General features: G+C 44.1%; 1 protein-coding gene across 3 annotated transcripts; it reads left to right on the top strand.

Annotated features, from left to right (window-relative positions):
- Positions 1 to 171: 171 nt before the first annotated feature.
- Positions 172 to 14,241, top strand: trim66 (tripartite motif containing 66). Of its 3 annotated transcripts, XM_078085422.1 has the most exons (20): positions 172 to 368; positions 825 to 915; positions 2,101 to 2,368; positions 2,548 to 2,824; positions 3,633 to 3,846; positions 5,469 to 5,598; positions 5,924 to 6,040; positions 6,212 to 6,326; positions 6,549 to 6,695; positions 7,007 to 7,124; positions 7,249 to 8,078; positions 9,499 to 9,705; positions 10,036 to 10,165; positions 10,274 to 10,349; positions 10,439 to 10,625; positions 10,774 to 11,648; positions 11,735 to 11,858; positions 11,961 to 12,035; positions 12,402 to 12,554; positions 12,692 to 14,241. In XM_078085422.1, exons 4-20 carry the CDS (start codon positions 2,816 to 2,818, stop codon positions 12,926 to 12,928), a joined length of 3,744 nt encoding a protein of 1,247 aa, XP_077941548.1. In that variant the 5' UTR covers positions 172 to 368; positions 825 to 915; positions 2,101 to 2,368; positions 2,548 to 2,815; the 3' UTR covers positions 12,929 to 14,241. The 3 variants fall into 3 exon arrangements, with proteins under 3 accessions (XP_077941548.1, XP_077941549.1, XP_040053744.2); XM_078085423.1 differs by lacking the exons at positions 172 to 368; positions 825 to 915; positions 2,101 to 2,368 and having other exon boundaries at positions 2,690 to 2,824; positions 7,019 to 7,124; XM_040197810.2 differs by lacking the exons at positions 172 to 368; positions 825 to 915; positions 2,101 to 2,368; positions 10,036 to 10,165; positions 10,274 to 10,349 and having other exon boundaries at positions 2,690 to 2,824; positions 10,545 to 10,625.
- Positions 14,242 to 14,516: the final 275 nt, after the last annotated feature.

Below are 14,516 nucleotides of genomic sequence, written 5' to 3'. Positions count from 1 at the left end.
TCAGACACAGTTTCTGGATTCTCTGTTCACGCAACTACGCGTGTGCGCCGACTAAATGTTTTGCGTGCTTGTGCGCTCTCGGGTTTGGTTGCGGATCGCGCCGTGATGCCGCGTTAGGGGCGTAATCTCATGCGCACTTTCTAAAGGAGGCTGTCGCGCTCGGGGACGCGCGCTGGAGGTGATGCTGCGGATGCAGAAGGAGCAGGCGGAGGATGCTGCGGCGGACGCTCTGCGGTTTGACTGACGGGCGAACGCGCGCTAATAAAGGGCTGTCACAGTGACACGTTCACGGACACGTGGAACAGGCAGCCAAACGTGGGACATGCCACGAGGAAAAAAAACAACAAATCCCCACAGCTTTGTGTACAGTGAGTTATACAGCACTACACGTAATGCTAGTTTTCACATAACTTCAATGTCTTATAGTCGTATTGTTGGATTTCAGACAGGGGAACACAAATTAGATCAGATGAACATTAAAGTATCAATTCATTATTTTTTAATGTTAAAACTCCCATTCAAATTCACTACAGTGAAATATAGTATCAAATGCATTCATTACCATATAGTACTAAAATCCTACTTATCTTTAAAGTCTGTCACTCTCACTCTGCTTCAAGTACTTGATTAGATTTGATTAGATTAAAACCACGAGAATCAATCTTCAAACCTCCACATAATTGAGAGAAGTAATTCCTCGTGACGTCAGTAGGACAAATATGACTTGTCCTTAGTGCTAAACACTCACTGCACCATATTGTTACTTACTGAATAATGCACATTGCAATCTGGCTAACACATTGTAACTTTTTTAAATGTTGTAGGTTTGGTGTCAGATTAAGAGGCTACATCTAGTTTGAAAGTGAAGCACCAACTATACAGCTTATCTCTCAGACCGTTGTGCCACAACAATTAGTGAGTATCTCTCTGTGTTTTTGCCACCATAACAACAGCAACAACAACATGATCAAACAAAGTAATAATGTTTAATTTTTTTTGTACTTCCTCCAGCCTTCCGGCAGATGTGTTATAAACACAAACCCCGTATGCATGAGAGAATGCGAGAGTGCGTGTGTGACATCGTCTTTAGCGGTTTGACTCATGAGGCTCGTGGTGAGATACTATTTGCTGAAGCAGTTTCAAGCCCCCCACGATAAGAAGAGCAACATACTGGATCAAATATCTCTTAACAATCTGGTTTCTGTGGGAGGTTGCAGCAGCTAATCCAAGGTTTCCTCAGACAAACTCCTACCAAGGTTTTTTTCAACGGTTTTGTTATTTTTGTTGTCATTTCTTACTTAAAAAATGTTAATCTGTTTACTACTTTAGGCAAGTGAATATTTTGACTCTCTAGTTGATTGATCGCTTTTCAGCACAGAAAATACATTATATTAAGAGACGCAAATAATTAAATAGATATAACAACTTTGGAGTTATAAAAGATAATCCTGCTTTCTCTGTGATCTCGTCACTTCAGTATTAATAGATGTCACATGGGGAGGTGCTTTCAAGAGAGAGAGATCACTAAGCAGGTCTCTATTATTGAGACATCCCTTGAGACGGCTTGCGTATCCAGCGCCGGCTCCACTTAACAGGCCAGGGAAGGTTGGCGGGAGGTTTCAGTTTAAACGATAAATGCAGAGAAGGTGCAGAGAAAGAGCGTGCAAAGAGCTGGGTGAACGATAGGAATGGTGTAATACGACTAATTGTGTTTCAAATTGGGTCTTTGAGTGCAGAATGGGGAGTGGGATTGTTCTGAGCTCCCCACTGAAGCACCCAAGGATGAGAAAGTTGTTAGATTTGTAGGTCAGGCTGCATGGGGCTGTTGTTAGGCAGACGTTCTCACACCTCCAGAAGTCTTAGCTGTTTGACACTGAATTACATTTGGTGGCGTGCGTTTGTTTCGGATCGCTTTCTGCTACCTGGTTCCCGTATTCAACTTTTTTTTTTTTTGGCAAATGCACAGTCAGAATCGTATCAATTCTGCGTCTAAATCCACTTCATCTCGGTCTGCAGTTGGCTCATTTTCTTTCTCCTTACAGTGTGCTGTGTTAATTTCCTCTGACATGTTGAGTTAAACAACCTTAATTGATTTCACAGTGTTGGAGGAGATTGCAGGAGGGTAACCTGGTCCCATCTGGAGCTTATCAGAGCCTGACCCGGTTTTGGCGTGCTACGTTCGCGCGCCGCTCCTTTGGGACCTGTTCCCTCCTCGTTGCTGACAAAGAGAAGAAGGCCACAGCCGTTCTATCCCAGCTCAGACCCACATACCTCGACTCAACCCGAGCCCAACATCGCCGGATCCTTCCTCACGCTGCCCGCTCCCAAGAAGTTGCTTACATTACACTTCCTCCCTCCCTCTCTCATTGTAGGTCACTTGGTCTACCTTCCTCCATTTTGGAAAAGGGCTTGCGGGGATATTTTGCCCTACAAAAAAAATAATTATCTTATCTCCCTAATTCCCAATTATTATGCACAGGCTTATTTAAGAAAAAGGATTAGATTTTCTCTCTTTTTTTTTTTTTTGTTGGCTGCACCAACATGCAGGGGGATGGATTTGACTGTGACACTCTCTTCCGTAACTGTGAGGGGGGGTCCTACACCTAGATGAACTGGGGGAGGAGAGAGCACAGTGAGACTGTCATGTAAGCCGTCTCCTCTGGGGCCACCTCTCTCTGTGTGCGTGCCGCTTCCTGCCTCAGGTAGAAGCCTCAGTGCTTCTGCTGCCGAGGCGACAGGCTGCTGCCGCTGCCGCTGCTGCTCTTCTCTCCTCTCCCTCCCGCTGAGCAACAGCTCCACTCTCACGAGCGTTGAAATGGAGAAGGTAGGATTTTCTCTTTAGCATTGTTTCCTATCTTAATCTTGACACAGCTGGAGGTTGTCTATTTGCGTGCAGTAGTTTGCACTGCTGATCGTGTTGATTGAACCCCTTCAGGGCACCGTGGGCCTTTCTTGTCTCGAGTTGACACGCTTCCTACGTTTGTCTCTCGCAAACCAAAAGTGGCATGTCAGAATAGGGGAAGGGATTCCCCTGACGATGCAACCTAACACGTGTTAAGGTTTAAAACTGGATTGGGTCCATACACTTTTCGTCAATCCATCAAATTGGCAAGGATGCTGAACTGCTGAGGATGAATCTGCCCGAAAGGGTTAATACGGCGTAACCTAGCAGGCGGCGCTGTGCACCGTCTTACTTCCTCAGACATTTTGCATGCTCTTTGTTTAGCTCATTGCTCATCTCTAAATTCCATGTATACCAAAAGGACTAAGAGGATTTTTATAACAATGTCCTTATTCTAAAAGATTTGTATCTTCCCCTTTCTAAGTTTACTTGCATCATAATGCTTAAATTGTCATTGTTGGAAAATTACTTCGATGTTAAAACATACTCAAACAATGCTCAAGCACATTTATATTCTTGTAGAAGTCTCTCAGTCGTTTTCTAGCATGACAGCAGATAACATCTCTTGGAGGTGTGATTTCACCCGAAGCAAAGCGGCGCCACAAATGTTCCTGACGTATGTCACTGTGTGGTCTTATCACACAGGCTTCTGTGTGTGTGGGTGTGTGGGAAAGAGACTGCGTCCACTTTATATTTTGAGCATAAGGAATGTTTTTTCTTTGTCTTTCAGAACTGCTCGGAGTGCTCAGTGCCGACACTTGCACAGAGCCTGTGTACACTCTGCAACAAGTGGTTGTGTTACCAGTGCACAGATGTGCATCAGCATCAGAGAGCCACTACCACATACCATTACACAGACATGCACAAGCAACAGAGGCCCAGTAACCCCCATTGTCCTGACCTGCTCCAGAGAGGCTCCGGCTCCACACCTCCAACTAGACAAGGCAAGATGTTTGCATGGCTTTGTTACCTACATTTCTAGGCCGGTAAGCCAGACCATCGCTGTGGCTGTGCAGTCTGCCTCTCTCTGTCATCACAGAGCCTGTTCTGTCTTATTGGTTTTCCCTCTGGTTCTCTGTTTGTTTGTTAATCACGTCCCTCCATGCACCATTGCTATGAATAATGCATGTCCGCGATGATGGCTGATAATAGTTGCTGGAGATCCTTGGGTTTTATTACACCTCTCTTTAACACGTGGCCCAGATTCCAAGTTGCTCGCATCCTTTTCCTTTTCGCTAATATTAGTGTATTTCTATTTTAAGACCCTCAAGTGGGCCTGGCAGCTTTGTTGCCAGCTGCTCGTGCAGTTCTGCATCACACAAGTTGTCAAATAGTAAAGAAGACGTCCCGGAGACCATTATTGTGATGTGGCCGTGTTAATGTTTTTGTTGGTGTACTTGCTAGAAAAAGGCGTGTGACTGTTCTGACAGACAGGATGTGGTCAGTCAGATCAGGTCGACGCACACAGGATGATGCTCTGCTCTTAACCACTGAGAGTTGTGAGGATCTGCAGGCAGAGGGGTGGGTGGGGTGGGGTGGGGAGGGTGGGGGGGGGGGTTGACTGAGGTGAGCCGGCCAGCAGAGAGCAGTAAGGCTGCTTTCTTTAGCCGTATCCAGCTATAGTTAGATAGATGCTCTGTGGGCCGGCAGTTTCTACGGTGACCTATTTAGAAATGTGTGAGAGATAGCGTGTGCTTTAGTATGTGTGCGTGGTTGTTTCATCAAAGGAAGATTGGACAACTGTGAGAAATATTGTTCACTTACAGCTCAACACTCAACCAGCAACCTACTTCCCGCAACTGTTTTAGCAATTTCATCCAATGTAGCTAACCAGAGTTTACTTTTAACTATGTAGCACAAAGTAACAGTTTCATTCACTTCTTATGCCTATAAAAACTTACATGAATGCAAAGTGTATCGAACAATAAGGCTTTCTTCTGTAGCTCACCATAGTCACTTTTCAAAAGACAGGCATGTTGAAAATATATTTAAAAAAAATAAATATGAGAAATACTTTATACACAAGGCATTTTGGAATATATGACTACATTTTCTTTGTAGCTGAGCATTAGATGATAAATATTATACCGCTCTCATGAAGAAGCTAAGGCCAGCTTAGCTTAGCTTAGCGTAATGACAGGAAGCATGGGGAAACAGCCAGCCTCTATTCAGCGACGCCTCAGCTTTATCTGAATGTAACACTATTTACCTCACTCCATGCTCACCAATTAACCAAAACCCACGTCGTTGTACTTAAACCAAATCAAGATCTGTTCTTCACAATATTAGACATCCGTTTTTCCTACTTTGATCACTCAAACAACACAACATTTTAAACGTGGCAAGTTCAAGTTGCCACATGAGATGATACATTTTACCGGATAACTAAAACACACATTCCCTAACCCTATGCAGTTTAATTTAGTTCCTCTAATAAATGATTACGTTTTTAAGCTATAAGAAGTTAGTGTTGTTCTTTTCATTCTGTGTACACACTGATGGTTCTCCTCTAGCTGTTAGTGTGAAATGCTAATTGTCCTCCTGCCTCCCTCCGTCTGTCTTTTAGGTCCGGGGTCGTATCCTTGTTCCCTCCTGATGTGCCACGCTCATAGACAGGAGCCCTTGGAGCTGTTTTGTGAGTCATGTGACCTTCTGTGCTGTAGCAGCTGTCACCTGTCCTCCCACAAAAACCACAGGTCAGTCCCTTAGATAAAAAAAACACAAGGACACTGCAGAAAAGGGCTAACGGCAGGTCAAAAACTTCCTCTGAGAAACAACTCTCCTGAACTGCCTTGTCACTTTTATCACCCGCGCCTGCACACAACTTACCTATTAAGTATTCAGATGCTTTTGTTTTTCTGTGGTGTTACGGTACAGTAACGAGACCAGCACCTCCGAGCTGCCTCTAAGGTCACCTGCATAATGTCTTGCCCTGAGGGGAGATCATTTTAATTGTGGTGTTCTTCATGCCCAGAGATTAAATGAGTGCGGTGGATGTTGTGATCTCCATGGTTTGTTTAGGGTGGTGCAGATTGGGAATGCTCTACAAGATCAGCAGTGGCTGTTTGAGAGCCTGATGGTTCAGGTGGATGAGAGGAGATCGGCAGTGGAGAACAATGCTAAGCAGCTAGAGGAAAGGTTGGTGAAAAAGTCATCATAGTCTGAGCAACTTCTGCTACAAATGCTCAATAATTTACCAGTGTGAAATATAGCAAGCTAATGCATAAATTAATGTCTGAAAGTCTGCACTGTTCTTCTGAATTTGGGATTTTTTCTCTCACATTTATTTTCCCCTTTCTGTCTTTGAAGACTTCATGGAGTAAAGATTGCACACAGGAAAGCAGAGAACCAGATTAAAATGGCAAAGATGATTATGATGAACGAGCTTAACAAACGAGCCAACCTATTAATAGAGCAACTGGAGGTAATTGCTTTCTTTTTCGTTCCTTCTTATCGTTCAGCCAGCTTTGATTCTACACGCAAAGAATCAGTAACCGCCGCGATGTAATCAGTCCTGAAAGCAACCAAATGAGGACCCTTAATAATCTATCAAAAATGCTTAAGCAAACATCTCAAGAACTATATCTGACACAAAATATGCGTCATAATAACGTATCTTCTTCTTTTTCTTCTTCTATCTTCTTAGAAAATCTCAGAGGACTTTCAGCATCGTCTGGAGGACCATCTGCAGGGGGCAATAGAGATATGTGGCCAGCTGGACCACGTCCAGAAGTTCATCACCTGGGCTACGACCCACCACTGCAGAGGCCCGGTGCTCTTCAGCAGAGCTCTGGTACGTCGTCAGGGCAGACGTCCACTGTCTCATTGTAACATACGCTGCCCTTTGGGGAAGCGGTAATTCATTATTCTTTTGTATTCAAAAAGGGAACTTCACCTTTTATACGGCGAAGGATGTAAGTGTAGTTCTCTAAAGCCCAGTGTGGGATATTTATTTTTATTGCATGCTGGTCTCTGCGTTTGAATTCCAGTCGCTTTTCTTTAGCATTAGGTGTCTTTTGAGCACAGAAAACTCAAAGTTTTACAGTTTTGCTAATTTTACAACATGCAACCTGTTTTTTCTATAACAGAATATATATTCTCCAGATGTCTCTCCAGATGCAGCAGCTGCTTGAGTCGTCACTCCACTCAGACTCTTGGAGTCCTGTCAGGATCAAATTCAATTGGGATGCAAGTTACTGGACGAAGCAGATTTCCTCTTTAGGTAAAATAAATGTTTTTGAAGCCACATGGTATTATTACAGTGGTTGTATTGCAGTTGTTAACATTTGCTCAACCTATTGCATCACGTTGGACAAAGCTCTTAATGTTACATGCAATCTCTGCAGGCCAGCTGAATGTTGAAGGGGGAGACAGCATTTACCCCCGCGGCCTCCCCTGCTCCAGTATTCTCAGGCCTCAGCCAATCAACCGCTTGGCTCTTCCGTCCGTGTGTCACAGAGGACGAGAGCCGGGCTGTGGGTACCAGAACTGCTGCGAGCCCCAACTGTGTTGTGTCCATGGCATTCCCTCCGCGCCGGACCCGTCCCGTCCGGACAAAGGCCAGCTTGAAGCCGTCCTGCATAACTCCAGCTGTGTTCGGCCGGCCCTTTTCTCTGCCTCTTTGCACCAGAACCAGCAGCTCCAGCGGTGCTGGGACCCAGACAACTCCTTGCAATGTCCTCCGCCGTCCTCACCCGTCTCGGTGACGGGACCCATTCAGCTCAGCTGCAGTCGAAGATCTCCATCCCGGCCACAAGCTGCTGCCTCTCAGACCCAGCCTCAAACTGAGCCGTATCTCCAACGGCCACATCAGAGAGACGTTCTCTCAGACAGCCGGGCTCAGCCAGGTGCAGAGCACCGCATGCCGGGCCGACGTCAGAGGACGCTGTCGACCAACGCGCCGCTGCAGCAGCAAGTCGGCCACGCAGCCGCGGACAGAGATGCGATGAACGACGAGAACTGGGAGGAGAAGTGCAGAGTGGAGGAAGCGCCAGGACAAGCGGCAGTGGTTGAGAGCAGAGCGCTGGCGGACGGGGAGCTGCAGCGGGACAGAAGGGAGCAGAGTTCTGTCCAGCAGGAGCAGCAGCAGCTCCGTGTCGCTCCAGCAGCAGAGCTGAGACGTGAGCTGCAGAGAAACAGTCCTGCAGTGACGCTCAGAGACCACAGAGATGGCAGAGTGAGTAATTAAGTTACCAAATAACCCAAATAACTTCTTTTTGTATATTATATATTTTGTGATCAATATAGGCTACTGTAAGATAATAGCAAGGCAGATGGTTGGATTTTGTGCACCTCATTCTTTGGTTTTGCCATGTTTCTATGGCCTCAAACAAAACCACATCACCTATTTATATGCACCTCTTAAAACCCACAATGTATGAGTCAGAGTCAGGGCTATTTTCTGTTCAACGTTCAAACACTTGCTCAGATGAAAAGACAAAAGACAAAGACAAAAAAAGTCTAATTAAAAAGAAACGCATCATATAGTGACATTTAAGTCACATCGAAAGCCAGTGGGAAAATGTTTAACATACGGAAAGTTGTTATTGTAAACACCTGAAATGTTCTGTGAGTGCTGTACTCTGTTTTAATTATCTGTAAATTACTTAAAGGACAGCTTTATTTTAATGCCAGAATGATTGCTTCCCACAGTTGACAGCAAACCTGACAGATGGTGCAACAGAAATGTGCTTCTGCTTTTATGAAGAAAGGACGCTGAGAAAACAAAGAGCTGGTCTGACAATTACAGCAGAGCTGTTTTTAGCAATGCATCCCAAAATCAGGAGAGCGCCGTTGGTCATAATCACACTTAAAGCCACATAATCACCTCGCCAAAAAGTCAGGGTGCATATGTACAAACACAAGATGAATTATTTTTATTACCAGTAAAATCACCTAAAACGACTTGGGCGTCATTTATGTACTTAAAATGTCATTAATACGTTACTAAGGCAACAGAGGGAGCTGCCAGTTTAATTTCTGCTCTAGTTTGCTCTCAAAGATAAATTCCTCCATCGTTCCAGAAAGAAGGATTATCTTTTTTAGTCTTTTCCCCTCCACATTCTAAATCCTGCATACGCTTCCCAAGTGGCGAGGATCAGGTAAGTGTTTTAATCGCATGATACTTAGGAGTACATGCTGGCTGTGGATTTAGCCTGAATTTGTATGACAATAATCTAGAAAAAGAAAAAAAAGGAGGAATGTGAGATATGTTAAAAAAGAACCTAAATTTCATTTGTCAGCCCTCCTGCTTCCATAAGCTGACGTGTTTAAAGGAGCTTTTTGAGGCACTCGCATTAGTTAAAGTGTAATAGAAGAGAGAAAGAAAGACTATTAGTTAGCAAATTATTTGCTATTCCAGTTTAATCAAATCTAGTTTGTCAAACTGCCCCCCTGAACACAAGTGTTGTAACCAGACCCTTTTGTCGCCTTTTGTATGGATTGAGTTGAGTTTGTGTCACACTCGAGCTGGTTTCCACTGCACACATCCCACACCTTTTCTCTCCTGTCTGTTGTTGATGGCATGAACGTGGGCATCTGTGCATGTGATGCAGCTTGAAAATCTGCTCAGTTTTGCATGTTTGTGTTTCTGACAGAGATCCACGTCCCTGGAGGTGTCGGAGACAGCCCACGAGTGTGTATCCGACGTGCAGAGCAGCAGGCTCGGCCCTGCTTTAGTGTGCAGGGGGAGGGACAGACGCTCCCAGAGCATCCCGCCAGAACTGGCAGCCCCTTCCACCAGCCCTTATAGTGAGAGGCCCCCAGGATGCGCTCAAAGCCCCCGGGCAGTGGCTGAAACTAAGGTAACCCTGCATCAGAACATAATCAAAGTGCACCTCAGCTGTCAGAAAGAGTTGGGGTGACCCTTTTGTACACGTCATTTGGGGTTTTGCAAAGCAATAGCCTACGTCAAACACAGTCGAGAAAAATGAATATGAACATTACTCTGATTAAGGGTCCCGAGAAATTATCATCCTCACAATTGATTAATCAGCCTATTATGTTCTTGATTGTATGTTAAATTGTTTTGTCAGTAAAATACCAGAAAATAGCCGACAGGTTTTCTCTAGAGTCGTGACCATATAACTTTACATTTACTAATACTTGTTACACAATGTTTGTTTTGCTCTCAGTATGTCAGTGTGGAATCCAAACAGAGGAGAGCCTCAGATGGGGTGCTTTGTGTTGTCAAGGAAACTTCGTCTGAAACGGTGCCCTCCAGAGGTCACCGGTCTCCTCTACTGTCCTATAAGAAAGAGCCAGGTGCTAGAAAATACTACTGGCGTAGCTTTCTTACGTAATTCTTTCTCATAATCTCATATAAGCGATTTGCTAAGCTTGTGAATATATGCTCATCATTTTTCTCTTCAGATCATTCTTTTAATTGTGTAAATGAAGACCTTGATTATGAGGGGAAATACAGGGTGACGAGAAACAGCCACAGCAGGTGTGTAATAGCTCCCCATGCAAAGATCTGTCCTACGGGCAAATCAAAGAGAACAGGTTTCATCACTCTTTCTCTACTTGCCTCTAAAGTAACCGAGATGTTCAGAAGGACTCAGGGAGGCCGAGGGTTCCAGTGGTTTGCTTAGAGCGTCTCAAAATACTTGTGTCTCAACTTCCCCCACATGGGCGTCGGCAGAGCGACCCTCTACCGGCCAGCGGGACGGAGAAGAGTGAAGCCCCGCCTCAGCAGAGGGCCGGGCGTGACGCAAGGCCTGAGGTACGTCACATTTCTTTGCATACAGTAGAGGAAAAAGTGATCCTTGAATGTCGAACGTCGATGCTTCCCTTACTCTTCCCTTACGTACAAACCAAATCAGCGTAACAGCTTGTGTTCCCTTCTCTTCTCCCCTCTGTTGTAAACGCAGGGCACAGCTGCAGCCTGTGACATCACAAGCCCCACCCGCTCACTCACAGCGCCGCCATGTGCACAGCGACAGAATCCGTCTTCCACACCCTCGACCACCAGAGAGATTGACAGCCGGGAGACAATCGGCTCCTGTAAAACACCAGCGCCCCCGTCCGCTGACCCTGTATATGTACCACACAGTTACCCTGCACTGGATCTGGACTCAGATACAGATCCCGGATCAGCCTCAGAGGACGCCGTTGTTTCTCAGGCCGATCCAGACCCGCAGCTGTACTCGGATGCATCGCCAGATTCCCCCCGAAATGCAGAGTCTTCATCTGAGTCTGATCGTGAAGGTTGGGCTGTGGACGAATCACTGGCTGCAGGACCGATGCGGCTCTGCGTTGAAACTGACATCACGGGGGATTCAGAGCCAAGTCTTGAATATGAGGCGGAGCCAGAATCGGACGCAGCAGGGGGATCGGAGGATGGTCAAGGGCTGGAGGATTATTCCGAATCTGTCAAGCCTGACAATGATCGCAGCTTTCAGGCAGAGACCGACTCCGACGTTCTATCCGAACAGCCTCCGGACTCTCAGGGCGCTCTCGAGTCCGAGCTCGACCTGGAATCTGAACCCGAACTCCCCACCGACGACCCGCAACCACTTCGCTCCGACCTGGAGGAGGAGTCGCCCGGTGGTGCCGCCTGGGGGCCGCTTCTGCATTCGAACCCCGTCGCTCAAAGTTTCGCCGAGGCTGACCAGGACTGTCCAGAGATGGAGAGTGAGGACTTCTGTGCCGTGTGTCTCATCGGAGGGGACCTGCTGTGCTGTGACCGCTGTCCAAAAGTCTTTCATTTGTCTTGCCACATCCCGTCCCTTCTAAGCTTCCCCTCGTAAGCTTCTTCTACTGAAATGCTTCCAGTGCGTTTGATTCTTTACTCTGAAACTTCCTTTCAAACTGTTTCATTGTATTTCTCAGAGGCGACTGGCTGTGCAGCCTGTGCCGGGACGTGATGCAGCCAGAGGTTGAGTATGACTGCGAGAATAAGAGAACATCTGGAGGACACACACCGGCACATGGACTGCCTGTCTGTGACCAAAGAGTAGGCCGTTTAAACACCTGCATTCATAATAATGATGGCTGGTGGTTTCCTGCAACTTTGTTCCCTTCCGGCATTCGTAACAATTTTCTTTCTTCTTTGTAGAAATGTGAGCGGCTGACTCTACTGATCCTAAGTAACGTCCTGAGTGCTCCCTTCCATGAGCCCGTCAGTCCACTTGTGAGTGATCATCCTTTTACTTTTATAGGCCATTTACAGAAAATGCCAACTTATTTCCATCATATATTTCATTACAATTACAAGAACACTGTAGCAACGTGAAGATTTTTCTTTTGTTGTATCAACATACATAATATTATTTAAAAAATACAAAATAGCATTGCTAGTGGTTGATTATCTACCTCTTAATATAGATTCAATTTATTAAATAAAATAAAAAATATTAAAATAAAAAATAAATGTAACATTTATTTCAGTGCTGGAAAGTCATATGATGGTGATTGCAGTTTTAATATTGAAAGAAACTTTAGTGTCTGGGTGGATTTTGTCCAAACCGATGTTAAAGGTTTCTGTTTTTTCATGCAGGCTCGTCATTACTACCAGATCATTAAGAGGCCTATGGATCTGTCCGTGATCAGAGCCAAACTCAACAAGAGGAATACTCAACACTATATCTCGACAGAGGAGTTTGTTGCTGATGTCTATCTCATGTTTCGCAACTGCGCAAAGTTTAACTATGTAAGTTAAAAACGTGTGCACTCAATATACAGTTAGTCTAATCACAATGAATCCTCGTTTAAATAATGCATATGAAAATCACCTGTCAGTGCTTCACCGGCACCGACCTCATTGTCTCTTTCCGTCTCTGAATGCAGCCTGACTCCGAGGTGGCTCAAGCGGGCCGCAATCTCGAGATGTTCTTCATCTCGAACCTGAAAGAGGTTTTCCCCGACAGAGTTTTCCCTGCAGCAGAGGCGGACTCTGACAGCGACGAGTACGACGAGGCCTACAGGGCCGCTGAGAGCGGTTTCCCCTGGCCAGAGAGGAGAGAGCAGTGCCTCAGGAAGAGGAAGAGGAGACCCTCTCTCAAGTCAAGGAGACAGCTATTCTAGCCACGGAGTGGAACAATGGACTAAAATGCGTTTTTTCGGAGTAACTGTGCTGTTTTTATTTAGCATCATAGTGCGCATTTAGTGGTTTGCAACAATATCACAGTGCTGCCATCTGATGGCAGCTGAACATATTGAAACGCACTTCAGATATTTGAAGCACTAACGAACGCTGGAGAAATTATTATTTCAACTGATAAAAGAAGTAGAAGTTCAAGATCAAACTATGTTTTGTTTCATATTATATTCTACACATTTGCAAACACATCTCATTGGAGAAAAACAACTCAAACAGAGCTTGAGGGTGCAGCTTTAAAATATCATGTAATAGTAAGACATGGCTGTAATTGTTACTTTATTATTTCATATGTTGCCACTGAAATTATATTCGGGCATATATTATTTACATTTAGACCTCCTAAAATCACATACCCAATGTTGTATTCTGTATTGCACAAAGGTGATTCTCTATTGTATGTTTATTAATCTCACGTAGCATCTTTTTTAGGTTAACATAGTTCTGATTATACACAGCACTGTATTTAGCATATTTGTAAGCTCTCAAGGCATTTATTATAAATGTGTAACTTAATAGAACTTTATTTTACTATATGTCACATTTTAATTACTAAATGATTGCAGGCAATTATCACGTTTGATTATTGATATTAATGTGTCTCAGTGAAGCCTTTGACTTTGTCTTTTTGACCACGGGGACACAGAATGAAAGTGATCGGGAGCACTTGTCCGAGTGTTAGAGGTCCAAAGGTCAGGTGTATTTATCCAAATTAAACAAACAAAAATGTTAATTTGACATTTAACCATGAATTATGTTTGTGTATACATGATGTAAGCTTTTTCCTCCATTTATACTACATCTATATCTCAATCTTAATAAGAGTGTTAGGTATTGATATCCTTCAGTTTGGATGAGTATCTGTAGAGCCACATTGTTAAGAGAAAATTACATTTAATGATTGAAGAGTATTTTCTGTAAAATATTCAAGGACACAGCTCTTCTAACCACATTAACCATATTTAATAATTTCCTGATGCTTAAGATAGATTTTACTTTAAATAAGAGCAAAGAAAGTCTGTGCACACCTGGGTCATTATCAAAAGTAGTTAATATACATTATATGATATGTTGCTTCCGTTTAAATGAGTAATATTTCCTATTGTACAAGGGAAGATGAACTTAAGTTGCTGTCACTCTTTCAGGAGAACAGTTTGGTTAATTACTTTATTTTTACTGTAACAGTCAATGATAAATGCACATTTATTATTATCAATAAAATTAATTCAACAGAAAAAAATGTCCTAGTGTCTTACATTTAACATTTTCATTCCTCACAAGTTCCAGGAAACCAATGGAAATTGTTTACAGCCCCACAATCCACTGTAGGCGTTTATCTACAGTATGCGATATGAACTGCAGCCATTTATAGTTTGAGTGGTATTTTCATATCAGTTAGTTCATTATGATAAATTATGGCTCCAGAACATTTTTTAAAAATGCATTTCAACCTGACAGAATCCATTCCAATAAAAACATTGGAATGGATGCTAAAGTGTAATTTTTTGTTATTTC

The sequence above is a fragment of the Gasterosteus aculeatus genome, chromosome 12 (genome assembly GCF_964276395.1).
Source record: "Gasterosteus aculeatus chromosome 12, fGasAcu3.hap1.1, whole genome shotgun sequence".
Classification (NCBI taxonomy): domain Eukaryota; kingdom Metazoa; phylum Chordata; class Actinopteri; order Perciformes; family Gasterosteidae; genus Gasterosteus; species Gasterosteus aculeatus.
This window is presented reverse-complemented; position numbering and strand designations above follow the sequence as displayed.

Bases quoted from the DNA above. Each gene is read 5' to 3' on its own strand.
- trim66 (XM_078085422.1), top strand. The intron at 3,847-5,468 runs GCAAGATGTTTG...TCTGTCTTTTAG, and splicing joins CACACCTCCAACTAGACAAG to GTCCGGGGTCGTATCCTTGT. The intron at 12,036-12,401 runs GTGAGTGATCAT...TTTTTCATGCAG, and splicing joins ATGAGCCCGTCAGTCCACTT to GCTCGTCATTACTACCAGAT.